This window comes from Ixodes scapularis, unplaced genomic scaffold, assembly GCF_016920785.2.
Source record: "Ixodes scapularis isolate PalLabHiFi unplaced genomic scaffold, ASM1692078v2 PGA_scaffold4__175_contigs__length_147842914, whole genome shotgun sequence".
Lineage (NCBI taxonomy): Eukaryota > Metazoa > Arthropoda > Arachnida > Ixodida > Ixodidae > Ixodes > Ixodes scapularis.
The window spans coordinates 139,400,860-139,428,551 of NW_024609879.1; the positions used below are offsets into that span (position 1 = coordinate 139,400,860).

General features: G+C 46.7%; 2 protein-coding genes and 1 non-coding gene across 4 annotated transcripts in view; 2 read left to right on the forward strand and 1 right to left on the reverse strand.

The window, feature by feature from the left end:
- The window catches only part of LOC115333056 (wee1-like protein kinase), a 31,578-nt gene extending 4,543 nt beyond the window's left edge, over positions 1–27,035 (reverse strand). Inside the window, exons 1-8 of the mRNA XM_029995600.4 lie at positions 26,480–27,035; positions 11,231–11,312; positions 10,280–10,458; positions 9,498–9,619; positions 6,568–6,714; positions 5,073–5,183; positions 4,169–4,314; positions 883–990 (exon numbers count right to left, since the gene is read on the reverse strand). Coding sequence (XP_029851460.2) covers positions 883–990; positions 4,169–4,314; positions 5,073–5,183; positions 6,568–6,714; positions 9,498–9,619; positions 10,280–10,458; positions 11,231–11,312; positions 26,480–26,949 — 1,365 coding nt within the window. The 5' untranslated portion in view covers positions 26,950–27,035. The remainder of the gene's footprint in view (positions 1–882; positions 991–4,168; positions 4,315–5,072; positions 5,184–6,567; positions 6,715–9,497; positions 9,620–10,279; positions 10,459–11,230; positions 11,313–26,479) is intronic.
- The window catches only part of LOC115308176 (cleavage stimulation factor subunit 3), an 87,136-nt gene continuing 72,042 nt past the window's right edge, over positions 12,599–27,692 (forward strand). The window contains exons 1-2 of one of the 2 annotated variants that reach the window (XM_042293457.1): positions 12,599–12,660; positions 12,745–12,809. In XM_042293457.1, coding sequence (XP_042149391.1) covers positions 12,651–12,660; positions 12,745–12,809 — 75 coding nt within the window. In that variant the 5' untranslated portion in view covers positions 12,599–12,650. Of the gene's footprint in view, positions 12,661–12,744; positions 12,810–22,436; positions 22,547–27,692 lie in introns of both variants that reach the window. The other variant, XM_029980978.3, reaches the window with a different exon arrangement.
- Positions 23,580–23,652, forward strand: Trnap-ggg. The gene has a single exon. It is a non-coding gene; the product is annotated as a tRNA-Pro (tRNA).

A 27,692-nucleotide genomic window follows, 5' to 3' on the forward strand; every position in this document is an offset into this window, starting at 1 on the left:
AGGGCAGGGATAGAACCCGAGATACCTGGGTTCTATGGCGCAAGCTTTAGCTCCACGTGCCCGTAGCTGCAATGAGATAGCCCGCTGGACCACCGAACACCCCAAGCGTGAACGAAGCACATGCAGAATCCCTCGGACTGAAGAACCTTCCTTTTAAAGCCACCGGGTGGAAGCAACGAGCGAGACGAGACTGGTGGTCTAAGTCAGAAAAAGGTGACTTTTCTTATTCTCGTCCTAGCTATTCGTAGAATGCAAGGCGTGCAGGTGCCCGGTCAGAAGGAGGCACTTCCACCGCATGAATTGTAATTTATAGACATAGGTTAGCCGTCGAAACTAGAAGCACTGGCTAGGTGGCAGAAGGTGCTACCCGACTGAAAGGGTTCAGTCGTACCCATCCATCCGCTGCAGCAGTGCGCTTTCCAGTTTGTTTCAACCACAACCTAAGGCATACTCAGAAACCCGAGACTGTGGCAAGTTAACGCGACAAGAACGAAACTGCATGAAGGAGTTTCGGAACAAGTGTCCTTTGTGGAGTTCAGCAGTGACTGTTACTGTTAAGTGACACAATGTTGATTTTATGTCTACAACCTTCTAACAATGGTGTCTTAATATTTTCTTGCGCTCGTTTCCTGGACACTTGTTCCGAAACTCCTTCACGCAGTTTCGTTCTGCGCAAGAAAATATTAAGACACCATTGTTAGAAGGTTGTAGACATAAAATCAACATTGTGTCACTTAACAGTAACAGTCACTGCTGAACTCCACAAAGAAAGCTGCTACAAAACGAGCAGCCAGGTAAACATTGCAAACAGTTGTTGAGTCGCAAAGTTCCAGCATTTTTTATGTCAAAACGTGTTCCCGGTAAAGGCTCGTAAAAACTCACGAGCAGCAGGTTGTTGAACTCGGGCGAGCAGTGGTCGAGGTAGGGAAGTCGTCCCTTGCGTATGTTGGTCCACTCTTGCCCGTTCTTGGGCAGAGGACCCCCTCCAGCCTGGAGGGAGGGAGAGAAAGAAAGAGACACATCAGTTTAAGCTGTACACGAGATACGCACAGTGCAGTCTACGACAACTGTTGAAACAAACAAACTCCAGCATGTGCCCTAATCACGAAAAGAGCCCTCGCCGGTGCTAGAAAAGCAGACATCCGTCATGCAGATTTTCACCATTTATACTGAATACTATAATTCGCGACAAGCTGAGACAATAAGTAGGGCCGAACGCACGTGCTACATGTAAACGAGCATACCGTAAAATCCCAAAAGGGCACCCACACCCGATTGATGGCCCACCCCCCTTTGTTGCGCAAATATCTATTTCAGTAACTTTGCCGATACATCGTCCATCCTCCAGAAATAGCGATTCCCACAAGTAAACAACGCACAAGTAGATTTCCTTTTTTTTTCTCTTGAAAGCCCCATTTTTTTGACAAAGGGAAGAGGTCACATTTTTGTGGACTAGAGCTGTAAGGAACCTGACTAAGGTTCAAGGTTACTCTTTTGGTGCCCCCGCTTTCGATTATCCGAATTGGTAACCCTAAAGGAAAACTAGGTTGGAGTGACCTGGCCATCATTCCTCGATTAGCCAGTGAATTGTAAAGACGTTTCTTCTGCGGTTCCAGGGTGAGGTCCAACTACACCATCCAGAACAAGGTGGACATTGTGGAGTGGCACCGCAAGAACGGAACCAATGTGAGCAAGACTGCACGCCACTTCGAAGTTGACAGAAAGCGTGTACGGGAATGGAACATGAAATACCAAGTGCTTGTGCAGCAGTGCCATGGAAAGACCAAGATGAGAAGAACAATGGTACTAGAAGACCCGTTTTCAGTGAAGAAACTGACGACGCATTGATGGACTTCCTGGAGACTAAGAGATCAGCCGGTCGAGCCGTCAGCAACCCCGAGAGCATGCGCGACAGCTAGCAACGCAAGGTGGGTCTGGACAACTTTCAAGCATCGTGCCAGTACATCGCTTGCTGGTAAAAGCGCTACGAAGTGTCCATGCGGGTTGGGACAAACGAATGTCAAAAGCTGCCTGCTGACTACGCTGAAGCGATTGCGCTCTTCCGAAAGGCTGTTTCGACTCATTGCCGGAAGCATGATTATACGGATTACAACGCTGCCAATATGGAACAGAATATGGTGTGAATGGTCTGCCCAGCAACAAGAAAGAAACAACGCCACCGACACCTCAACAATCCGAATCACCAACACCTGCTGTGCCTGGCGAAGAATGACCGTGGCTTTGCGTGCAACGGCAGCGGGAGTCGAGCTTCCAGCGATGATCGTGCTTAAAGAGCCAACAGGTCGTATACCCCCGAGCACACTATTTGCACTCAAGATTCCAGGTATGTTGTGTTTAAACTTCTTCTGCCATAGATATAGGCAGCTACACGCTTATAACTACGCAAGACAAAAACTATAAGACCGCCCCACCGTAAACTGCCCCTTCAAACTTGAAAAAAAAAAAAAAAATCTGATTGTGGCGCGGTTAGTTAGTCTGGAGTCGCACCAATTTCGTCTTGCTCCGCCATAGCAGCAAAAGATGGCGCAGTCACCGCCCAATTTCAATGGCGAGGCAGTTAAGTACGCCCAGTGGGTAGGCCGCATTTATCCACCAATCATGTTTGAGGCCTGTTGCCTTTGTGCTTTCTTACGGCATGCACTCTCGTGAGTCAATCAGTTCGAAGTTGTCAATTAATTTTGCGCTGGTATTCTTTCCAGTAAATGTGCGGGTCACATCATCTGGAAACGGGTGGATGACCTTTCCCGTCTTACAAGAGTGGATACGCAGGGTCTGGGGACCGAACGTCGACGATGTGAGAAGGCTCCTCGTGCTGGATTAGGCGCCGATTCATAAAACTGAAGCTGCCTGAGAAGTTTTCTACGCCAGAGGCACAGATACAAGGCGGCGGCACATCAATACTGCAACCCGCCGACGTGTCGTGGATGAAACCGTTCAACAATGCGTTGCGTGAGCGTTGGGCCGTGTTCTTCCGGGCGGGCCAGCTGACCCCCAAGAAAAATTCAAAGAGGCCATCTAGGCAAAAGATCGGAGACTTTGTGGCGGAGGTGTGGACCTCTTTCTTCGAGGACACTGTGCGGCGGTCCTTCAAGAGGTGCGGCATTCCAACGAGCCTCGATGGAATGGAGGACGGTGAACTCAGTGACCGTTTGGCGTCGGTGGACGATGCGGCAGAGGCAGGACCCAGGGAACGCAAGAGCTTGGTGGACGAGGCCTTGGGCTTGATTTCTGACAGCGGCAGTGATGTTTCCTTCAACGGATTTAGTGACGAGGATTAGCGAGAATAAAGGCACAAAAAAATCTGCCATTTCTTGTATTTTTTGTGTTTTTTGGAGTTGACTACCCAAACAGCGCCCACCCTACTTTTTTGCTAAATTATCTCTGGCAAAAGGGGGGGAGCCCTTTCCGAATTTTACAGTATGCAAATGTTGCAATTTTTTTTTTGTCATTTTTTTTTTTTTTTTTTTTTTTTTTTATTTTGCTTTTTAGTTTTAATAATGATTTTGTGCAGACTGCCACATTTTTTTTTTCTTGTTAGCAGATATTTAAAAAATGGAATTTATCAAGGAAAATCAACACAAAACAATTACTTTAAAAACTGCTTCCAGCGGAAACATGCCATGTGTTGGACAGTCTGCAGATGGGCAAAAATCAAATTTCATCAGCGATTCCTTTCAGTGCGGCTCAAGAGGTGGCTCGTAGAGGTAGCAGCATATCAGACAAACTGGCATACGACATCCAAATTTGTCTGATCTCGTTCAGACCCGTCTAAACGCGTTCAAATTCGTCCAAACACATCCAGACTCGTCTTAACACGTCCAAATTCGTCTAGACGCGTCCAGACTTGTCTAGATGCGTCCAAACATGTCCAAATTCACCTAAACGTGTTCAAACGTGTTCAAACACCCGTTAAGCATTGTCAGTGACAGGTTAAGAATTTAGGAAAAACTCCTCCCACCTCTTTCCACTTCAGCAGAGTAAACACTGGAGAGGAGGCAGCCTCCTCTACAGCATTCGCACAGCTAAAGTGGAAAGGGGTGGGAGGCTTCCTCTGAGCCCTTAACCTGTCACTGACTATAATCCAAACTCCTCCATCTCATCTATAGCTCATCCAAACTCTCGACAGGTACAGGGTTTGCAGGCTTACCGCTTCAAAGACAGTGAGACCCAGGGCAAAAATGTCGGCCTTGGGCAAGTTGGAGTAATTCTCGCGAAGCACCTCCTTGGCAAGGTAGCGACAGTCGCCCTCTTCCACCTGGGGGTTCTTGCTGGAGGTCACGTGACCCAGGTCACCTGCGAGGACGGACAGAAGCCACCGTCAGTTTGTTGGTGGCAGTGCCAAATCTCTGAGGACACTGACAAGGCAAATGGCATTGTACACAGGCTGGCACTGCTTAAAGGGGCACTAAAGAGGATTCTGCAATCGTCTGTTCTTGGTCATAACTGATTCTACGGGCCCTAAGCATCCTAAAAATTCAAAAATCACAATCAAGCGAAGCCCATTTCTGTTAGAAACGTGATGAAAGGTCGGGACACACCGCTTTCTGAGCCGATTTTTACGCTCAGAAAAGGCGGGGCATACCCCAGCTGCGATGTCGGCGCGGTCACGATGGCGTTCGCCAGCCAATCACGAGCCGCGTCTCTCGGAGAGGCAGCTTGCGATTGAGAGGCGGCTTTCGCTTGTTTTGAGCCACGGAAATTTTAAGGAAATGCACAAGTTCAGATTCAACACAATTTGCATCGGATTACGTTGTCCCCTGCAACCGCAACCCGCCGTCAGTCAATGACAGAATGCACCGGCGACTTAAAATGGTGCATCCCAGATTGAAAACAGAGCACCACGGTAACCCAGCTCAATTAAGACAGAATGCGACGATGTCACAAACCCAGAAAGCGAGTTTTCCCAATTCGACCCCCTCCCACACCGTTACTCAGCGCGCAACGCCGTGCCAGTGTGAAACAAGTCCCGAAGCAAAGTCGGTTCGGCGTGGTCAGTGACGTTCACTACATTCGTCCCCAAAAAGAGAAGAAGAAGAAACTACCAAACGTACCAATCTTGTAGATTATCTCTTCATCTGGCGGTTTGTCGAGCCACTCGTCGAAGCCGTCGTCAGAGCCTTCCGGAATTACGGGATTGGCCACCCTCGACATGAAAATGTTGCCTGCAACGTAAATCGGTGACGCTTAGTCCCCGTTCGTTGCATTTCACACTGCACATTCCAATCCCTCCGAAATATAATCTAAGCGCATAGAAACCGTCTGCGTTCTAATCGGAACCATGCAATCGGGCCGCAAGCGCCGACCCCGAAATAGTGTGCACACCGCAAGTAGGTGCAAAATGTTCGGAACTTTCTAATATTTGTCTACAGTGCAATCCACTTACAACGATACCAGATATAACAAAGTACTGCTTATAAAGATCAGTTTCTAGACTTTCTAGACTAGAAACGATTAGTTTCTAGTTAAGATACAATGATGATCGGTAATAACGATTGAATTTTCTTGTTTTCTCATCATCGTTATAAGGCAATCGCGCTGTATTTGAGTCGGCGTTCGAATTCTCAAACACCGAATCAAATGTTCAGCGGAAATGAGGATCTCATCTCAAAACCCTCTACTCACAAAGCCTTCCCACATAAAAGAAGCAATAATAATCTCTGAAGAAGGGGAACAAGGGGGATAAAGGACAAATGCTAATCTTTAAACACAGCTAGGCTGGTGCGTGCTGAAAGAAATCTGCCTGGTCCTGGTGTCGAACCAGGGACCTCTTCATATCCAGTAAAGCGCTCTACCAGTCACCTAGCTGTGTTTGAGTTTTGGTGTTTGTCGTTTGCCCCCTTGTTCCCCTTTTCCAGGGACCATTGTTGTTTATTCTGTCCAGCTCGCCTGCACCTTCGCATTAATTGCATTAACAGAACATAGAAGTTTAGAACTGAGTCGACGCACGCTACAACCAGTTTTCACTGTTCTACATCGCTCAAAGGTTGCCATCAATTCTACCGGCATTGCAGAATGTGCGCACACAAAGTAGAAACTTGGAGAGTGTAGAACTTGGTAATCAACGCCGACTCGCATGAACAAACCGTAAAAGAGTGGCACACAAAGAAACGCTCAAAGTGAACGATCGAGAATAGGCATGTCACAAACTCTCGTCAAACTTGCGATTCTACTGGTTTGGCAAACTTTCTAAGCTTTGACAGAGTTCAACGGAGATTGACTTCTTCCACACCAATGCCGAGCTTCGATTGGTTCCGACTGACCTTAAAGAAAGCTGCGTTAAGGTCTAGCCACTACCCTTCAATCAGAGCCAATCAGAGCTCGGCGTTTTTCTGACGTCACCACAACCCCTGCAAAAGAAGCAGACGAACTTGCGCTCCGTATTGTCCAACTTTCTTCGAGTTTGGCGTTAAAAGTTAGAAAAGGTCTAACCTGGTTGAACTCGAACCTGCAAAACCTGAACCTGTTGAACTCATAATTCTGCGGGTTTGCAACATCCCTGATTTGGAGTGCTACCGGAGAGAGCGCAGCAGACGAAATGTTGCCTACCTGGCTTGATGTCCATGTGGACGAGGTTCTGTGAGTGGAAGTACATGAGCCCCTCTGCGACATGTAGGAGGATGCGCTTGAGCTCCGGCTCCGGGAAGCGCTCACCCGCAAGCTCGTGGCGCTGGATGGCGTCGGCCAAGCTACCCTCTGCACGGACAGTCGCATCACAGCAAAGCGCATCACACTCTCACTCACACACACACACCCTACGACAGGGGTGTGGTCCCAAGAAACCCCAAACCACTTTGGCATTCTCGTAGCACAGGACAACTCACAAGCTCACCGACTTTGTTAAAGGGGCCCTCCAACAGTATTTGATCGTCAACTTTTTTTTGCGGTTTCTACAAGCTAGTGGTCCCGGAAACCCAGTGGACAACGAAAGAGTTTAAAAATATCAGCGCATCATATTTTAATTTGACTACCCGGAAACACTTCCTCCAACGGAGGTGCCGAATGCGCGCGCAAAACGGCGTCCCTTTCACTATACGTCACATTCTCTGGGTTTCGTGATTGGCGAGAGCCGTCCCAGGAATTTTGAAGCGAAATAAAGTATATCACACGTTATCCGTCATTATTTTTCAAACAAGTCATTTTTGCAGAGCTAATAAAGTTACAAAATAAATTTCAAAAAGGGCGAAAACAACGCCTCACCGCTCATGCGCACCTCCCAGCGGCGTCCGCGACGTACCATCGCGAGCAGACGACAAGTGATTCGTGCGGACAACGCGCATCGTATTTTCACTTGTGCGCCCCCGGTCCCGGTCAACTAAAAGCAGTAAGAGGAGCCAGGGGAACCCTTATTTTCGTTTAGTGCTGTGACAGACTTTTCACTGTTCGAGTGAAGTGCGGCGACGCTCCCCAGTTTGTACCTCCTACTCGCCGAGGTGGCTCCGGTGGCGGAGTTGCGGGAGACGAGTCTTCAGCGGCTGTTGAAGCGGACTGAGGCAGAGACGCGGCGCTTGCGTAGAGTGTCTTCGTGCGGCGCGACGCCCAGATCCGCCCTCAAAATCCGATAAGCCCGGTAAATTCATCGATGATGGCAACCCGGTCCCAATGCTACGATGGTTGCAACTAGGCCTAATGGCCGACGAGCCGACCGGGCCGACGGGCTATCAACCACACTCGCGTCCAATTGGCCAACCGCTTTGCTCCAATCGCTAAACTGTTTCATTTTACGTCATGAAGCACAATGTTTTGCTTATTAAAAGTTGTTTTCTGCAATATTTAATTTGCTAATAACTCGCAAAATATTGCGAATTTCTGTAATATTTTTTCCCCTCGGTGTTTCCGCTTTCATGGAGCTCCGTTTCAGCGCGAACTTCAAACCGGTCAAAAAATTGGTGGTGGGCCCCTTTAAGCAGGGACACTACCAGGGCATCTCTACTTTTGAACTGCTCACTCAATCGGCATGAAATTTGGAGAAGGAGGGCATGCAAAGTTTCAGCCCTGTGAACTAATTTTATGAGGTACTATACCCCCAGAACGTAGCTTTGTATGGAATCTGCACAATGAATCTATCGTTGAGAAATGGTGTTGATCACTACATATTTTTCTGGTGGAATACATACTGGAAAACTGGTAGCCGGTTACTATGAAAATAAATTTTTAAAAAACATGCATTTTTCAAATAAAAAAAAAATTATGAGTGTTTTTGTTTCTTTTTACGTTTGCCAAGTTTTTGTAGATTACAATTTTTCATAATAATAAAGGAACATGAAAACGCAAAATCTAAGTTCATAGTAACCAGTTCGATAAATTTTCGGCATATAATCTGCAAATATTAAGTCTCTCGGTAGTTTCATACTGAAACAATAGTTTTATTAAGGTGGGATTTGCTCCCAAAAGTGAAGCTGGGATCAAAGCAGTTGAAGTTTCAAGATGGTGTTTTAAAAATTTATTTTTGCATCTTAAATGTCAGAAATTCTTTCCAGCAGTGTAGGTGATGTCTTCCTCAGACGTCTTCTGAAATACTGACATTGCTTTCAGCTATTTTCACTTATGGATGACGAGTGCTATGCAGTGCAGCACACCTCACCAACATATAAAGAATAATTATTTTTGATATTGTTTGTCAGTGCACATTGACAAGACTTTGTGAGAGTGTTCCTTGTTATCCATACATGCCAAAACTCTGCAGTTCTGAATATGAATTTTTTTTTTAAAAAAGGTGCAATTCAAGGCAGTGTCTTCCCTTAAAGGGAAACCGAAGCGATTCTGCAATTCAGTGTTGCCAGTACAGTGTCCCAGCCTCTCCAAACTAAATTTAAAGAACTCCAAGAACACTGAAGAAAAAATATTCTTGTGATTCAATTTGTGTTAAAAAAAAACACTGAAAAGGAAAACAAAATTTTTTAACAACCTGAAAAAATTACAATTATTACAAAATAAACTTTCCACAAAAAAAAAATATTTTTAAAGTTATTTCCAGCGGTAATTCGTTTTAGTTTATAGCTTTCAAACGCACGCACCAGAAATGGGTACATAACGTCACCATCACGTCACCACATGTACACACCAAAGTGGAAAGGAGCAGCACAGAGGTGCACTGAAGGAGGGTGACCAATGAGAACGCTGGCCTTGGAGTGTACATGAGGTGTGTGATGGGGATGTTATGTACCCATCTCTGGCGCGTGCATTCGAGAGCTACAAACTAAAACAAGTCTAGCGCTGTAAATAATTTAACAAAAAAAAAAAAGTTTTGAGGAAATTTTTTTTTTTTAATTTGTGAAATTTTGTTTAAGTTGTTTTTTTACATTTCTTTTTTTTTATATATATATATAGTTTTAGTTTGTTTATTAATGAGCTGAACCAATGCTGAGGCAAGTCAGCATTTACCGAAATTTCGCCGGAGGGTTTGAGCGAGCAGTAGCTTTTTGAGACATACAGTGTGGCGAGCAGACGTGGGCGAGCGAGCCACAAAAAGCACTCACCGTTGCAGAACTCGTTCTGTATGATCATGTGGTCTTCCTCCGCCCACGCCGAGTAGTAGCGGACGACGTGGGGATGCTGGCCAAGGACCGCATGCGCGTACACTTCGTTCAGCGCCGTCTTCCTGCACGCCGGGAGGAGAACGCTCGCTCAACAACGGTCGCCCTGGTCCCGCCCTCTTGTCGCCCCATACAGCTGCGGTCGCACCGTTCGTACGTCGTACAAAAGACGGGGCATTTCGCCGCAGACGCGGTACAAAAGCAAATGTATGGCACCTTTAATCCTTTAGTTAGCTTTCTAATATGGAACAACGGACAATATACCCAACAAATAGTGCACCCCTTTTCCACCAGGCGGCTTCGGCTTGTTCTCAAATTTCCGCGCAAGCGCACATAAATCTAACTTCATTCAGGCTTTTGTGAAACTTTGCGTCGGATGTCTGAAAAAGTCGAACCTGGTACAGCACTAACCCCGGGGGCTCGCGAAGTCCCCAGTGCCGCCACGTTCGACACTGCCACACAAACGCACTCAGACCAAGTCTCAAGTTCGAGACTCAAGCGTCAAGTTCAGAGGCTAAATTAAAGCAAACCCAAATGTTGCAAAAAGAAAAAAAACTAGGCGTAGGTTTTTTGTGTTTTTGTTAACTGAAGAAGGGCTTGTGTCTGTCTTGTCTTTCTTTGGTCCTCGTCTAAATAGCGCTACCATTCCTTTGGCAACCCAAGACCAATACCAACTAGCTCAGCATTCAGCATATTGAAGAAGGGGTTGCAAGCCGGCAACTTACTCGTCCTGGGTGCCGCGTATGGGCTTTCGGGACTTCTTGATGGCATAGACGCAGCCGTCGAGCCTGTTGATGCACTTGTACACACTGCCAAACTCCCCGGACCCCACCTGACACAGCTCCAAAAACTCCGCCTCGTAGCGCGAAGAACCGGGCTCGGCCGCCGGCGTGATACGCTGCAGCTGCGGAGATTTCAAACAAGAGAAAGGAAAGGAATGTTAGACCCGTGGGAACGCTCTTTCCTTTTCTATTGGGAGGAAGTGTTTCTCACTTTAGACAAGTTTACTGACACTGGTGAACCGGAGCATGCTATGCAACGCTATCGACCAACAACTTTCTTCGTTGCCACACAATTTCAAGGATAAAAGTAAACTTTTTTTTTTCAGTCTTTTGTTTGCAAAACTTTACTGTCCCTGTAAATAAATGTTCTCCTTTTTTTTTTTTTTTTTTTTTTTTTCTGGGAAGTGTTTAGATACGACAGGTTTGTCACAAAATAAGCATTCCACGAAAAAATATACATTTATCGCAATATTGATGTTGCGAGACATTCGGAGTTAGAGGCGATTTTGATATTTCGACACGTCGTCCCAAAATAGAATTGTTTTTCGGAATCCTTATTGAAACACACGAATTCCTCAAAAATACTTTTTAAGTGCCCAGGTGTTTGACACACATCAAAAACTAAACTTTCCTCTGCTAAGAAAAAAAAATTACGTCTGGCACAATTTTTACATTGCGACGCCTATTCTGAGTGAGGAAAGAATTCGAAATGTGCTTCTATTTCACTGGCATATAGGTTCTATTCAAGCACGTTTAAAAAAAAAGGGGGGGGGGGGGCAGTTTGGTGCCTCTTAATGATAATGTACCTTTAAAAAATGTCAGAAACACAACAGAGCGCATGGTTCTCCCCTTCATTCCATTCTAAGCAAATTCAAAGCTTTCCGAGATACTGACCTTCGAAAACCTTTCCTCCTCCCAGTCCTCTTGATCCTCACAGATGTCGGAAACGTCCAGCGACGATCCATTTTGGGGAGTCCTGCAACATGGAGAAGCACTCACAGTTACCAACTGCCAAAAATAAAATGTTGCAAATACGAGCAAATCCTGAAAACCTAATATCAACCAGTGTGTTGAAGGGCTCTGCTAGTACTAATTGTAAATTGTTTTTTTTTTATGCACATCTTGCTTATCCATTACCATAGAATGTGCAGCATACCTTTCGTGCTCTGTTTTTCTCCCAGTGAAAGCCACTATCATACAAATTATTAAGAAAACAAATAAAGCCACCAAATTCTAAAAAGGCGAGGTACTCGAGTAATGCCTTCAAATTATTTTTTTCACAAAGCATAGCATATTAATTACATGAATACCCATAGATTATTCCTGAATCTTCACAAGCATTTTGACATTTTCTCTGTATTATTATCGATCATTATCTTCTTCACCCCCCCCCCCCCCCCCATAAACATCAATAACCTTGATTGGAACCCATTTTTTTTTTTTTTCGTAATCTTCAGATTGTCTACTGGCTCGATTATCAGAACACAGGAAAAACCTCAAACATCTCGTAAACAGCAGTTAAAATAAACCTCGTCCAACGTCCAAATCAAAATTCGGATATAAAAAAAAAGGGGGGGGGGGGGGGGGGGGGGACCAACCAAGGTCAATACATTCCATCACGGCTCCGCGCAACAGGCAGCGGTTAGCCTTCGCGCAATATGTTGTTATCGCAACTTTTTTTATTTTTTACATTTCGTTCTTTCATCCCCCCCCCCCCCCCTTTTCCCCCTCGCAGGTAAGCAAAGGTGAGCAGCTGCCGCGCTAGTTGCAAACGGTTCCGCTAGATGACTCTGGCGAAAGCAAAACCCGCCGGACCATATAGCAGACGACACATCTGCCCTCAGACGGCGCGTGCCGGCACACTCGGCTTTTATATCTATGTATTTATATATTCCCACTTCCTCGTTAGAGAAGGGCCTCGGCGAGAAGGGCGAATGGGAGAAGGGGGAGGGGGCAGAGGACAGAACTTGAAGACCGTTACGCATTGTCAAACAACCAAAAAAGAAAAGAAAAAAAGGTCGGGCGAGTTAAGAACCCGGGCTCTCCTTTATTGTACCATGCCTAACGGTCTAAACACTTGCCCTTTCCCTCTTAGAAGGCCTCCTTTCTCAAACCGCAGATAGAGCGTGCGCGAAAAGGTATATCGTCTGCTTCGTAAAGTCGGCGGCGAGTAAAAGAAAAAAAAAAAAAATAGCAGACGACAGCCGGCCGCCTAACGCAAGCCATTCTAACGGACGAAGTCGTGCGCGACTGATGCTTGTATCAGGGGGACGGCCGGTGTAAGCAACTGTAACGGTCTAATCCGCTGATTAAGATGGACGCAGGTAAGCGGTTGGCTATTATCGAAATATGTACGACTGAGAAGTGCGCACTGAAGCAACTGAACTATGTACATTCGGCACGCGCAGACGGTCATAAAGCGGGCAAGTTCAAAAGAGGAGATACGGGTTTGCTTATGGAACGCCAAAAAAATGTGAGTTATTTTTTCTTCCGCGTTTTACGGCAAATTTAATGAAGCGGGATGCCCGTAATTCGGAAATTAAATAAATACATACTACGAATTCAAAAAGAAAGCTAGCAAAAGTATGTTTATCCAAAACAACCCTAAACAAATCATGGTGTACAAAAAAAGTGTTCGTAGAAATACGGAAAGGTCGTCTGCAACCAATGTAAGAAGCCAAAAGGGGGAAAAGAGCAGACGACAGACGCCAAGCGTAAACGACTGTAACGGACGCGCTCATGCGGCGACGACATTTGGTAGACATGGCCACGACTTGACTCGCTCATCGGAAGTCGACGCTAACGGAACGCCAGGCGGCAGAACCGTTCGCTAAACTCAAAACCTGCGCCGTTAGGATTGCGGCCTCATGCAGGATTCCGGTTTCGTGTCTGAATCCAAATATAAACACAACGGTCTGTAGCCCCCGACTACAACGAATCAGGGAAAACAGAAATTTCTTTTTCTAGGTAGGCGTAGTAAATTAATCTTTCGGTTTGTTTGCTAGCTGATACGGTTCATAATCCATATACCGAGTGTTTAGCGAGTGCTTGGGAGAAAAGGGACACGTGTTGTTCTCGCCGCAATAATAAACGACGCATCGCCGGGCGCTCAGAGTGTACGAAGTTTTAGAACTAACCGTCATCTCACTAACAGAAAAAAAAAAAAAAAACAGATTTTTGAAAATGTTTAATTACACAATGGCGTCTGCTATACTGCTACTGTACCCCCTTTTTTTTTTTTTATCTCATTTAAAATTTCCGAAAATCACTTTGGCGCAGACTGAGAAGAGTTCGGCTACGCGCCGTTTATTCTCGCGGCGACAAAAAATAACGGAAAAGGAGGGGAGGGGGGGGGGGGGGGGGGGGTCTTGTACTTTAAAAACATGCAAAGTTAAGTAAAATTTTAAAAACTTAATCCCCTAAATGTTCTCACTGGGTAAGCCGATTTCATAACTGAAGTGCGCAGACCTCATTGGTTCGAACGACGACTACCCAACAACCAATGCATTATAATTACGTGATTTCTCTCAATTTCTTTTAACTGACAAGAAAACGTTGGCGTGTCGTATGGGTTTGCTCCGGCGCTTGCGCAATATTGTAGCCTTTTGCTTGTATCCAGCAGTTTGGCCAATTCATCTGAGAAAATTATGTTACCAAACTTTATTGTTTTTCTTGTTCAAGGGTGTGTTGCTTTTGGCTTTTGTGTATACTTGCAGAGCGTGCATATGCCCTCTCCCATCATAGTTCTATGAGGCACTGATAGTATTTTAAAATAAATAAATAATCCAGTGTTATCTCTTTTCATGTATTTAGTGAATATTTATCTAAAATTAAGAATATCGTAAGTGGATCGGTCTCGTTGGCTAAATGAAGGGGCACGGAAATCTGGATATGCGAATAAAAAACGCTCGGCTGATACGCTCTCAAACTCCAGGCGCCGTGCCTTTTGATATCACAAACCCGAAGACCGCATCCGACAAATCCAGATTAAAGCTGAGGCGGAAAATACGCCAGGACAAAGCGCTATCGTAACCCCAACCCCCCTCCCTTCCCCCACACTCTCTGCCTCGGCAGCATCTCAAGTTCAAGATTACATTAGAAGCAGGAAAAATACTGTGACCAAGACGGAGCACTGAAACGCGACAAAGAACAACGTATTCAGTTCGAGAAACAGCCGTTTCTTACAACCTCCCACCGAGAAGAACTAAAGTCTCGTCAACGCCTCGTACAAAAACCCGACAGCTTCTCCAGACTGTTGACAAAACGCCGGGGGTTGTTGACAGCGGGCAGACACAACCGAAGCGCAACTCAGCTGTGCGTCCATTGTACACACTTCCTGGAGGGCGTACAACAATGGCGGCGACCGCCGGCGAGAGCGCCACCTGGCAAACAACGAAAACCCAGCCGGCCAGCGGCACCCCTCTCTCCAGCCGTTTCTTCGGCTCCGCAGCGCGGAGCTAGCAGACGACACGCCGAGGAGCAGACGACGCACGTTCGTTGGTTCAAGCTGGAACCCGAATAGCGGTCTAGAACGGCCAACGGACGGTGTCGGAGAGCAAACTACGGTCCACCGGATACAGATGGCGCGCGACACCGACCTCCAACGTTTACACTCGAAAACATACCGACCGATACGGCGCCCCCTCCCCCTCTCACCTGGTCGGTAGAGAGCCAATGCTGATAGAGTACGGAATAGCGACACACACGTGGATCGATAACCACTAGTCTATCGGCGTTCCAGACCTGTCAACTCCCAAGTGCCCATTTTCAACACTCGCTTCAATGGCAGGCCCCCCGCAGGAGCAGCTTTTTCTTGAGTAGTCTCTATCCAGAACTTTAAGACAAAGGAATTCCGATGGCCAATAACGGCCGCCAGATTTCTCGCCGACTTTTTGTCGACACCATTGTCGTTCCCCAATAAACCTTTGTTTTTCCTTATTTTATCGCTGTATCTTTCGAGGTGTAGTAATCTGACATAAAGTAACATGATGTGATAAAGTCAGCCCCCCCAAAAAAGCTATTGCCGGCTTTCTATTTTCTTTTTTTCTTAAAATTGGGTGGCTGGTGTTGAGGAAAGTGTTCGCTGGGGACACCAACCTAAGCGGTAAAATGGGATAAAATGTAAAGAAACGCCGGTGCCGTGTTCGCGCTAACTGTGTCGCGCACTGTATACATGGCACAAATATTACACAAAATCTAAACGAGCAAATTGCGAATTGTCAGCTCAATTTTCGTTTTTTCTTCGTATATTAAATTATATTTGCGTACATCACTTTTTTTTTCTTTTTTTTTTTTTTTTTTAAAGACAGAACCATAGCAAACACCCACCAGAAAAAACACACCAAACGGAGGATGCTATTTGAAAACAGTTTTCAACGTTCAAAACTGTTCCCGCCAAGCCCCGCGTGTTTCAAACAGAGCCACAACGCTACAAAACGAGAGAAAAAAAAAATATTGACGGCTTTTCTTCACATTTGGTAGCACTGAGTGGCCTGCACCCTCATCTCTCGCGGCCGCCTCCCAAGTCCAAAATGATCCACCTGGTTCGGCAGCGACGCCTTCTCAAGTGAGCGGTTCCCCAAAAACTCCCTACCGAATCAAGTATCTCCTCTCTCTCTCTTTCTTTTTTTATGTTGCAACTAGAACACGTGTGGGCACGTGGCAGATTGCAACCGAAAAGCCGCCGCCGCCACGCGCTAAGCGTGCTTCGGTATCGTCCCTTTTCATCGACAACAAACTCTGACGCGCCTGTTGTCGAACGGCCAACTTTAGCGCCAAGACGCGTACATCACGGCTCTCTCTGGAGTTCGCTTGATATACGATTTCAGCGTATCCTTTCCACATACGGGCTCCGACTGCAAATTTTGTTTTCTTTTTTTTTTACATCCACCGCAGTCACGATTTTCATACATTTCGCCGCGGTATATATAAAACGAAACAAAGACAAAAAGAAAACGTTCGTGACTCTCTCCTTTCAACGTCTGAACGAATTTACAAGCTAGAGCGAGAAAGCAGAGACGGAAGCGCGATGGGCCAAATCGACGCGGTATCGTGCACTCTTTACGATCTCCGCCAGGTGGAACCGTCACTGTGCAGAAAAGGCACAAATGATAGGATCGCCGCCGAGTTTCGTGCGCTATGTTGCCATGGTTATACGGCCGTATTGTTGGCGAGCCACGCCACCCCCCTTTTGACGCGTGCGATCCACCACCAGCAGTTGCTTTGGGAATGGAGACAGGCAAATCGGTCTTGAGAAGGAATCAGCCGACAAAAACCGTTAGCAGACAACCATCCCAAAGCCTCAACGTTGCAGACGCTCGCTGCGCGACTGACGAGTGAAACCGAGCACATAAAAAGACTTCTAGGAAAGATACACACTGCGGAGACGTGAGAGATACAGCTTTGGAAGACAAAATATATATATAAAAAAACTGCTTTAAAAGAGAGAAGAACGCGTTCATTTTTTCCCGCTGTAGACGAAAGGAAGATAGCAGATGTAGCAGACGACAGCGCGCGCACAAAAGCAGACGTGTGCGGATGCACCTGCCGACCCGGCTGTCAGTTCGCGAGCGAGTTCCGAGTTTCGTTTTGTGAAAAAAAAGCAACCTGTCGCGTCATACGAGACGACGAGCAAGTGGTGGTCTGACAAATAATGGTTGCGCAAGCACAGCTGCGCCCGTGTACCTACTGCGAGAGATAGAAGCGGGAGGAGAGATAGTGCAGCGAACGCGGCAGGTGTGCCGTGGTACCACAAGTTCCACAGCAACCTGCAGCGAGTAGCGCACTTTATTTTGGTTACTTCGCTATATGTGCGGGCGAGCCCATCATCACGAAGACCGATGGCGTGTCAGGTAGTCAAGCGAAATCGGAAAGCCACGAGAACAAGCAGGGACTTCGATGACAATAGGCAGTTCCAGAATAGCGCACGTACGCAAAGAATAGCGTCGTCGCCACTACGCATGCGCCGAACGCTAACCACGTTTAGCGCTTTGCGTGCGCCAGTTTAGCGTACGCTATTTTTCGGAAATTGCGTGCGTACGCAAAGTGTCTTTAGGGAGTTTTCGTAGACCGCGTTTCCGCTTCCGCTAAGCCCTCCGCAACGAAGTAGCCGCTACTGCGCCTGCGCGCCGATGGCCTTGACTGTAGAGTTCCGGCTAGCGTAGCGGGTTGCGGAGAGCCGTTGCGGGACAGCGGAAACGATCTACGAAAACTCCCTTTTGCCAATGTCAAAGCCAAGACGAGCACAGTCAAAAAATGGCGGCTCCCAGGATCGCGGCTATGGTGCCTGGAACGCGTCTCCGACTAGTGTGTTCACCGCGGCCAAAAAAGTGCTCCCTCGATTTCCGCCTGATGACGTCATAAAAGTGTCGTGCTGTCGCCGGCAGTCATGGGCACGTTACTAGTAAAAAGTAACAGTGTTACAGTTAGTTACTGCAAAAACAGTAATAACGCAGTTAACTTCTCGCTACAGTACCGAAATTTGACACAAGGAATCACAGACCAAAACAATATTATTTTATTTGTTACACTATAAAGAGAAAAAAGGTAAACTGGGAAATTTGAAGAATTTACACCCGAAGGGTCTGTTTCTTTTTGGCGTCATTCGCCGTTTGAGCATACTGATGTCCATAATATATCTGCAATAATTGTTATCACTTAGAATCAACCATTTTTCAAAATTGTCATCGGCCCGCCTCAGTGAACATTTCTTGATTTATTTTTCACTCCGCAACGAAGGAGGACAGAGATGGTCACATAATTACTATATGGGATATACTCAGAAGCAGGCCTAAACATAGCAGGTTAAACATGCTTCCAAAGATTAAAGGGGGAAAGGAGACAATTAGCTTCCGGTGCTTTGCGAGTGTACAACGACCACCGTGGCGTCTATGTCCGAAAGGCCAACTGTGGAAGTCGTACTTATAATGCAATTAAATGCAAAGGGGCGAGCGAGCTGGACAACAATGACGAAAGTAATCCCTGGAGAAGGGGAACCAGAGGGACAAAGGACAAACAAAAATCTCCAAACACAGCTAGGTGACTGGTGAGTGTTCGCTCAAGCGGCTCCGAAGAGAATGAATAAGTTAAACAAGCTCCGGCTTTCTGCACAATATGGGGACGGCTTCCTTGAAAACTACGAGGGATGAGGAAACGGCGAACGGCTGGGTGTAAAAACGACAGCACGGACATATCCCAGACACAGGCCAGACGTGGGCTAAACCAGGCAATTTTTCGTTTGTTCAATGCGTGGCCACGCTTCTTCCTCTCCTTACTTTCTTTTGCTGGCAAGGTGTTTGGAGAAAAAATACTTCAATATGGCAATTTCTCCATGTCCGCATCCGATGGGTTTTGATTTATACAGTAAAAAAAAAAAAGGGTAACTGTAGCAGCCTAAACAGTTACAGTTACCCAATAAAAAAGTAACAGTGCTACAGTTACAAGTTACCAATATTAAAGAGTAACACGTTACAGTTAAACGTTACCGGAAAATGTAACTAATTACCAGTAACGCGTTACTAGTAACTAGTTACTGGCCAAGACTGGTCGCCGGTCGCGACCCTGGTGGTGTCTCAGCAGCTGTGGTGGAAATGGCAGACGCCTGTTCTGCTCCAGGTCGCTCTCCATGGTCGCATTTTCACATTTAAAGAAATCTGTGAAGCAATAAACTTGTTTGTTTGTTTCTCAATTTACAGCCTTTCGTGTGTAAAATAAAAAGTGTTACTGTATGTTTGTGGCGTCGCAAGCGGGAGATGCCGGGGCTTTTCCGTCGAGCAAACTGCGTTAACGCGAGCGCTAAATGTAGCGGTAGCGAGCGCTAAAATTCCGTAAGTTATCTTATGAGTCCCTAATGACGAGCGCCGCGATGACGAAACGCTAGCAGAACGCTGGAGAAAGGAATAGTATTTGGCTAGGTGGCGCATGTCACCGCCCGATTTCAAAGGAGACAGCAGTCACGCATGCTTCTATCCATCCAGGCTCGCGCCGACTCTTCAACGAATGTTGTGCAAACAAAGGGACAATCAATGGTTTACGCAAGTCAAAATTATGTTCTCTTTTTTTTTTTTTTTTTTTTTTTTTTTTCCTTTAAGCCGAGTTTGCTTATGCGAGATATGTCGAGGTCGATGACAGCAGCTCTGACACGAAACAGTTAAAAAAACAAAAAGAACGGTTGGGATTGATCGAGAAAATGAAAACCCGGCCGATTTTTCGGCACGCATATGAAAACTACCCATCGCAGGAAGCTGAAACTCCGTGAGAACGGGACGCTAGCGGTGGTGAGAAAATACGAAAGTGCGAGCACGTGACGTTACCTGGATCAAAAAGATACGAAAGAAAAACAAAAATCCCTTATGAGCCGCCGTTGAACGTTCATCAATCCGAAATTTTAGACTATGATCGCCTGTTGAATTTATATTAATATATATATATATATGACTCCGGCAAAAAATGGTCCCCAGTGTCAAGTAAAAAAAAATAAAAAATGGTCCAGGGACAAGAAAAATTACTTTTCCCGTGAACCCCATTTTTTAAATGAAGAGTAACATAACAAATGTCCGCCGACACAGCAATCGCATTCTGGTATAGATTGCTGTAATAACTTTCTTTTTTTGTTTTGTTTTACTATATTAAAAAAAAAACACGGGGATGTACTTTTACACGCTGCAGTCACCGTGGAATAAATTTGTAAGCATTGCCAGACACAACCAAGAGGCCATCGAGGCCTCAGTGAAACCGACCGTGACCACAAAGATGTCCCAGGATCGAGTCGGAGCTCCTCCAGAGCAACTAAGCTTAAATGGTAAAACAAAATGGCCAGGTGGCGCAAGCTACCGCCCGATCCCAAGGGCTCAGTAGGATGCATCTATCCTACCATTCATCGGCGCCCTTCGAAATATCTGTGTTGCTCAAACCGCGTTCTTGAGAGAGAGAGAGTAAACTTTATTTTTGTACGCCTGGTCCGGCGCTCGCTGAAAAGGTTTTGCACTCTAAACAAAACAAAAAAAAAAAAAAACTCGCGAGTCCAGCGGCGCAAATCGGTGCCCCGCGAGAACGGGGATTCACCTGGTTGGACAGTTGCACGTTCAGAGACACTCGTATCAAACGCCGCCAGAAGCATCACGTTTGTTGTGATGCCGCCCAATTATAAAGTTTCTGCATGTACCGAGAATGTCGCGCAAGTGTGTGGAAATGAAGTGCATCTCCCTGTTGTTGTTTCAATTACAAAATAAACAAAAATGACAGCACATCAAACCAGAATGCACTTAGTGTGATGGGGAAGCTTGCGAGGTTATCTCCCGTTTCAAAACGAGTTCCGTGGGAATCCGTTTTTTTTTATGTTTTTTTTTTCTTCAACCAGCAAGTTTTTTTTTTCCAAAACCGTTATTTTATTTTATTTTTTATCGTTTGTTGGCGCGATGGGGGTGTTTTATCGGGTTGATTTCTGTTTCAATCTTTTCTCGTCTCTTGTTTACTTGCTGTTTCGTGCAGGAGCAAAATTTTTAACTGCCAGTCAGCGCTTTCTGTGTAGCTCAGGCATGATTTGTAAAAAAAAAAAAAAAAAAAAAAAAAAACAGGGCAACAAGACTAAAAATACGTTCAAGGAGCTTCAACTTACCTTTCGTCTTGTCGCGCTGTTTTTTTTTTTTTTTTAATTAAGTTGTGCAAATCGTGTCTGAGCTACAGTTAGTCGAAGTAGATCAAACAATAATAACGAACGACAAGAGCTTGCTGCCTCTGTAAAGTATAGCGGTGTTAGGGAAAGGGGGGGGGGGGGGGGGGGGACGCATTCCAGAGTACCTCTCATACCCGGCGGCGACACTGAAGACACCAACACGCGGGCAACACGACGCTACTTTCCAAGAGAGAAGGTTCCCGCCCTACGTCAGGACACCGGCACACCACCGTAACATCATCTTCGCGTGCCATATCGCATCCTGTAAGGTAAATCCAGGCCTCTACCCGACCAGAAGCAAGGACGGACGCCCATTGTGATTCGGACAAGACTATAATCGCCACCGGCATTTCCTATTCGATGGTTCGAACTCTGCGAACGCACAATGGCATTCCACAGATCCCAAGCAGCGAGCGAGAAAGGGTAATCGAACGAAAAAGATACGCCGAAACCCCCGCAGGGAGAGACACCCTCGGGTAGCAAAAAGCGCAGAACCGCGAGTTGGTCGGGATTCGAAGTTATCGCCTTTCATGTCAAAGCAAAAAGACCGCTGGAATCTACCAGTGATCGATAAGAGGGCTTCGATCAAACGGCTTTCGATAAAACGACATTCGATGAAATTACTTCGATGAAAACGATGAAACGGCGTTCGATGAAATATCCGGACCTAGTTATCGCGATAAAGATTAACGTGTTCCTTCTCATCTTTTTTTTTTTTTTCCTGCGTCTTTTTAATGAGGCTAAAAATGAGTCAGCGAAATCCGCGGCTCGCCCCAAACCAGCGACAGCAAGCGCCAAGCTCGCCCAAAATGCAAAAAGTATTAAAACAAAAAAGAAAAAGCGCCACCGTAGGTGCAAAGGTTTCTTTCTGGCTAAAAGTAACTAAAAATCTAAACACCAAAAATATACATGTATAAAAAAAAAAAAAAAAAAAAAAAAAACCTCAGGTGAAGAAATATCATCTCTGTTTCACCTTACGTCCGAGCGCAGCGGATGCTACGGACTCATCGAAGCCAATCCCAGGCCGCGTGTGGGTCACGTGACCTTGGAGAGGTGGCACAGCGACGCGCGGAAGGCGTATCACGGACTACGTACACACAGCGGGATTGGCTGGGATAGCTCGTACCATCCGCTGCGTCCCGACTTAGGGTGAAACGGAGATTATAGTTCGACACAGACCGAGGACTGAATAGCGCAGCCTCCACAGTGGCCTCGCCTCGACCCTCGTATCCGGGAAGCAGGCGACCGCGACGTAAGACCCTTCCCCACCAAAACGACAACAAAAAAAAAAAAGAAAGAAATTTAAACAAAAGGGGAGAAAAAAATGACCCCAGTTGGAAGAATCAAGATGGCAGTGAATCAGTTTCGCCCTGTTCACCACCTAGACGTGCGCGCATGACCAGACACCGTCTGCTTTCCGTCTGGAAGGCGAAAGCAGACGACAGGCCACCACCACGAAAGCAGACGAAAAGATGGACGCAACCAGCCAGCCCGTCGCACGGACTGGACCTAGTACCGACGGAATGCCCCAGCCACAGGTGAGTTTTACCTCAAAGTCCCCTATAATAAGTCACGGAATGGGTAAGAACGGCAAGCGCGAACTTAGCGCTGGATGCAGGACACCTCTGCCGTTCTAACCCTGCCAATGACTATAGTACTGCAGCGTCTCGCGCAAGTAGGGACGGTTCGCGCGGACGACCCAGGGTGCACATAAACGCGGAGTCTCCAAGTTCGTTTTACAGCTGCACGCTGCGTTCGGCCCGAGAGTCCTGTACACTTCAGTCTACGCACTGTGTTCATTGGAACGGTGAGGACGCAGGGAGCGGGTTGTCGCTTTACATCGACGTACTTCTCGGGAAAACCTAGTCCAAGTTTTGGCCCGACCTGGCTATTCCTTGCCAGCTTATAAAAATTCCTTCGCAAATGTAAAAAAAAAAAAAAAACACAAAAAAACAACGATGCGGTGTGATGCCGCCTAGTCGGTGTGATGTTTGACGTAGTTACATTCGATTATATGGCCACTGCCGTAACGTTAGTCCCTGGCGCCTCATAGATTGGTTATGCGCGCTGCGTGAGCCCTTGACTTGAGAGCGTGACAATCAAAGCCTTTGGGTAACGGCCGGCACTATACACTGTTTCGCCTTACGTTGTACCGCAGGGAAGGCTACGAGCGCGAGCTCCTTGCTCTAGGGAACATCTCGGCGGCACAAGCTCTCGTGCGTTAAGAGCAGCTCCCAACGCTATGAGCTCGAGCTTCTAGCCTTCTCATTCGGTACAACATAAGGTGAAATGGAGTATAGCCGATTGCTTGCAGTGTCTGAAGCCCAGCACGTGCCAGAGCGCTTTTGCAACCCCAGTGCACCAGATCACGTGGTCGCTTGTTCTTTACGATATCATTCAAGGGTTCATTCTACGACAAAAATAATCCGCGGAGAAGGGGAACAAAGGACAACACGAGTCTTCTAGCTGTACAGCTCGCTTGCACCTTTGCATTACCTGCATCATCATAACCCTTGTTGGTGCTAGACTGGTGGCAGCTGATAAAATCCGTTTGCTGTACTAACGTCTAACCCTTGGTTAGCTCAGTTGGTAGAGCGCTCCCCTGGGAATGGAGAGGTCCCTGGTTCGATACCAGGACCAGGCGGATTTTTTCGGCCGCGCACCAGTGATCTAGCTGTGTTTGGAGATTTGTGTTTGTCCTCCTGTTCCCCTTCTCCAGGGATTATTTTCATCATTGTTGTCCAGCTCGCTTGCAGCTTTCCATTTATCGGATTCTTAATACTTCTAACGGTGCAACTACAGAAAACGTGGCACGGCACTTATTGAAGAGACATTCCGAGGTCTTTATTGTTCATTTACTCAGCACTCGCTGTCATACTCGGAGGTTTCAAAATTTGAGGGTTTCAGATTGGCGACAGAATAAATACAACAATCCGCCGAGGTTGCCGACTTTCAACAATTTTCTGCTCGAAATAATTCCAGCATCTCAGATGGCGACTTCAAACAGTGTACTATAGAGGAAATCTATTATTATCGTCCGTTCTTTCGCTGCTGTTCGGATATTCTTCGCCCAAGCGAATCTCATCACGCGGGCATCAAGAGTAGATAAAGAAATCTCACGTCTCCTCGGTAAGCTTAATAGCGGGGCAACGGACACCCACCAACCGTTGTCTTGAAAACAACCCCCCCCCCCCCCTTTTTTTTCCTCCCAATAAAAAAAAATATATATATATATATTCCCACTATTTCCTAGAGCACCCATCTACCCGATGAATAGCGGCAGGGAATAATGGAGGCATCCCCCTCTCCTTTAGTCTGGGCGCCCCACCGAAATAATGGGACGCCGCTAACGGAATTTCGGCGTCGTGCCTTCCCCGGCATGCGCCGAAAAAACCCGATGGAGCCGGTGCAATTTTATTAGGAGGGTATGACTTTTCTGGCAGCATTCCGTACAGTTCGAAGTTTATTCGACCGTAAACAACGATATTTATAAAAGCGAATGTTAACACTACGATTCATTATCTTAGGACAAGTGTTGTTTACTGCTGCGTTAATTCGGAAAAAAAGAAAAATAGAAGACATAATAATTAAGGGTCCGTGTTTTCGGTATTTGCTTTTCTTCAAAATCGTTCTCTTCTCCCTCTTTGAATCGGTGTCTAAATTGAATGCCGGAGAGGAATCGGTGTTTATGGGGCTTATGTTGTAAAGCAACTCTATAATTACTACAGTGAGCTCCAGAAACATCGCACTTGTTCCCATTGTGGCTTATCTTCCGCTCCCAAGTTCGTTACAAAGAAGCGCCTCCACTCAACCCCTTTCCTAATGGGGGTCTTTGTTTCCTCAAATTTCCAACCATGCAATCCTTGAACAGAATCTCGAATCCTGGAGACAAAAATTCGAAGTGGTTCCAACCACTGTGCAGTCAGATCGGTCGTAACCTTCCACAAAAAGGATTTGTTTTTTTCCTTCGGCTCTAGTTGGTTTCTGGGAACGTTAGCAACGGCGTTCTGCCCAACGTTTTCGCCGATTCGTGCTGAAAGAAGAATGGCAAGTGCTGCCACCTGTTCACAGCGAGGTTGCACCGTATCTGGTCATCTTTTCACTGATCCAAAGAGGAGGGAAGTATCCTTTGTACGATCTTCGAGGGACAAGAGAAACATCCTTTATAAACGTGGCCTCTCTAACAAAAACCAAATAGAAGGTGTGTAGCAAAATAAATGACATAAATAAATAAAAACATTGAAAAGAAAAAAATAGAGCACAGGTTTCTTGGTCCACGCTTTTTTATTCCGAGATAAGGAGGGAAGAGTGCAGAGACAGTCCGATGCGATTGTTCGCGAAAGGATCGGATTGTCTCCAACCGGAATCCGGAAAGCCTGACCAACCCGGCGTCCCTGCGGCTACACCTGACTTCCCCGCACAACTTGCTCCGCGTGTAGTGGTGGCGGCCGGTCAAGCATGGGCGCGCCCTCCCCAAAAACAGGTGCACTGGGACGAGCCGGAAGTTTTGTGGCCGTCTTTGGGACAGCGCTAATCCAAGTGACACACTTTACGAAAAGTTCAAAAAGAAAAAGAGAGAAAGACGGCGGCATTTGAATGCGACGATGTGCAAGCGCTGTCTGCTCATCTTTTTTTTTTTTTTTTCTTTTTCTTTTCCAAGGTTTTTGCAAGTTTTTGCGTGTTCAAAGATAAAAAAGAACGTTGCGCTACATTAGTACCGGTTTTCCAACTAGTATATTGTAGTGCACGCCCTCGAACGACTAAGATCGTGTAGGTGACGTTTCGGCTGGTTCTTTTTTTTTTTTTTTTGTTTTACTGCTGCTACTAACCGATCTTTTTACACTAATGAATGCCGAGACGCTAGCGTGAGAACGGGTTGCTTTAGAAATGCAACGGATCAAGATCAACACAAGCAAAAAAATGGGGGTTGGACAAAAGCCGTTGTGAACAATAATGGTGTTGGAAATCTTGGCAGCAGTAAAGAAAAAAAAGAAAGGGTACGGACCATAAAATAAAAACACTGAAAACGCTTTATCGCTGCCGTCGTCTCTTTTTTTATGCGAGGGGGTTAGCAAATATCCTTGTGTCAAGGCCACGGGCCGTTGCAGTCAGGGGAATCAGGCTAAACTTGGATACCTGCATGATACTAGCGTTCGCGCATTCGCGAACATGTCGCTAGAACAATGTGAAACGAAAGATAAACTTAAGTGCTTTTATCGACGTGTAGTGTGTTCTATGCGCTTCAAAAGCGTATCAGAAGCACCAGCTAGAGTCGCCTCCGAGACAATGCGTAAGAAGAGATGCTTCAAGTGGTCCCGATTAAGCGAAGTGCGAGTAGCGCGGACCGCTGAGACGAAAACCTTGACGACAACAACTCATCAGCGTCGAGGACAGGAGCATCGCGTCGATGCAGAATCAGCCGCGGAGCGTCGAATGCAATAAACGCTTGTTGGGCCGCACAAAAAACTGACCTGAGCAAGCTGAAGCTCTGGCGGGGTCGCTTGGAACGCAGCGGAGGCGGCGGCGTCGTAGGAGCCGGCGAAAAGGGGTTCACGTTGGCGCCGACCTCGACGAGATGCGTCCGTTGGCGACTCCCGACGACGTCCCGCGTGCTGGGCGCCTCGGACCGCTGAAGTAGGGTCTTGGGAGTCTGCGGCGACCCGAACAACCGAAGCGCCCTGATCCTCTTGTACGGAGGCGTTTCTTGCCGCGGGACCGGCCGCACTTTGAGCACGGGTACGGACGGGGATCGGTCGGCCGATCGCACGACGCCAGAGTCCGTGGAGCTGTTCAAGTCGCTCGTCGGAGGCGAGTCCGAACCCCTCGCGTCGTCGTCGTCTCTGAAGAGGGACTTGGGCGAGAGACGGTAGCTGGTATCCATGGCTCGAAGCCGCGACATGCACGGGGACGATCCGATTCGAATTCGACTTCTCGTCGGCATGGAAGCCCGGAGAAAAAACTGCGTGACGTTCTCCCGCCACTTTCCTGGTGTCACGTGAGCTGGTCCGGGTCGGCCAATGAGAGCGCGCGCTGCCGCAAACGTCACTTCCACGTTATTATTGTCACGTGGGTTGATTTGGCTCCGCCAATGGGATTGCGTGCTACCGCGTACGTCACTTCCGAGTCGGGGAGTTTGCGCTCGGGGGACGGTATAGTAATGGCGGCGCGCCTAACGGCCGTTCTCTCGCTCCACGAGCAGACGACGGCCCACGCGTCATGTCTGCGGCGTGGCTGGCGGGGCCTTCGATTTGTTTTGGAGAAGGGAAATGAATAATTTCCGTTGACGCTGACAGTGATGCGCGTCTTAGCTCGTTTCCGTCTCTTCAAGGAAACTCAGCATTGCTTTTAAAACTGTTATTCGTAACTCCCCCCCCCTTTTTTTTTTTTTTTGAATCTGCGGTTAATTTGAAATTTCTGATAGTCGTTGTCTTCACTTTGATTTCTTTTGACAATTTTATTCATCAGCAAAAGCGCGACGAACGAACCACAGACCTTTGCGATCTATCCTTTTTTTCTTCTTTTAACTGAGTTGCCAGAGCGACAATCTGACAACAAAAAGTGGCGGTCATTTATTTCATTTATTTATTTGAACCGCGATGGAATTCCTATAACGTCAACTAGATGTAGGGGGGAAAAAGAAAACAAGTATCTTGACGATCTAGTCATTCTGTGCGTCGGCTGGTC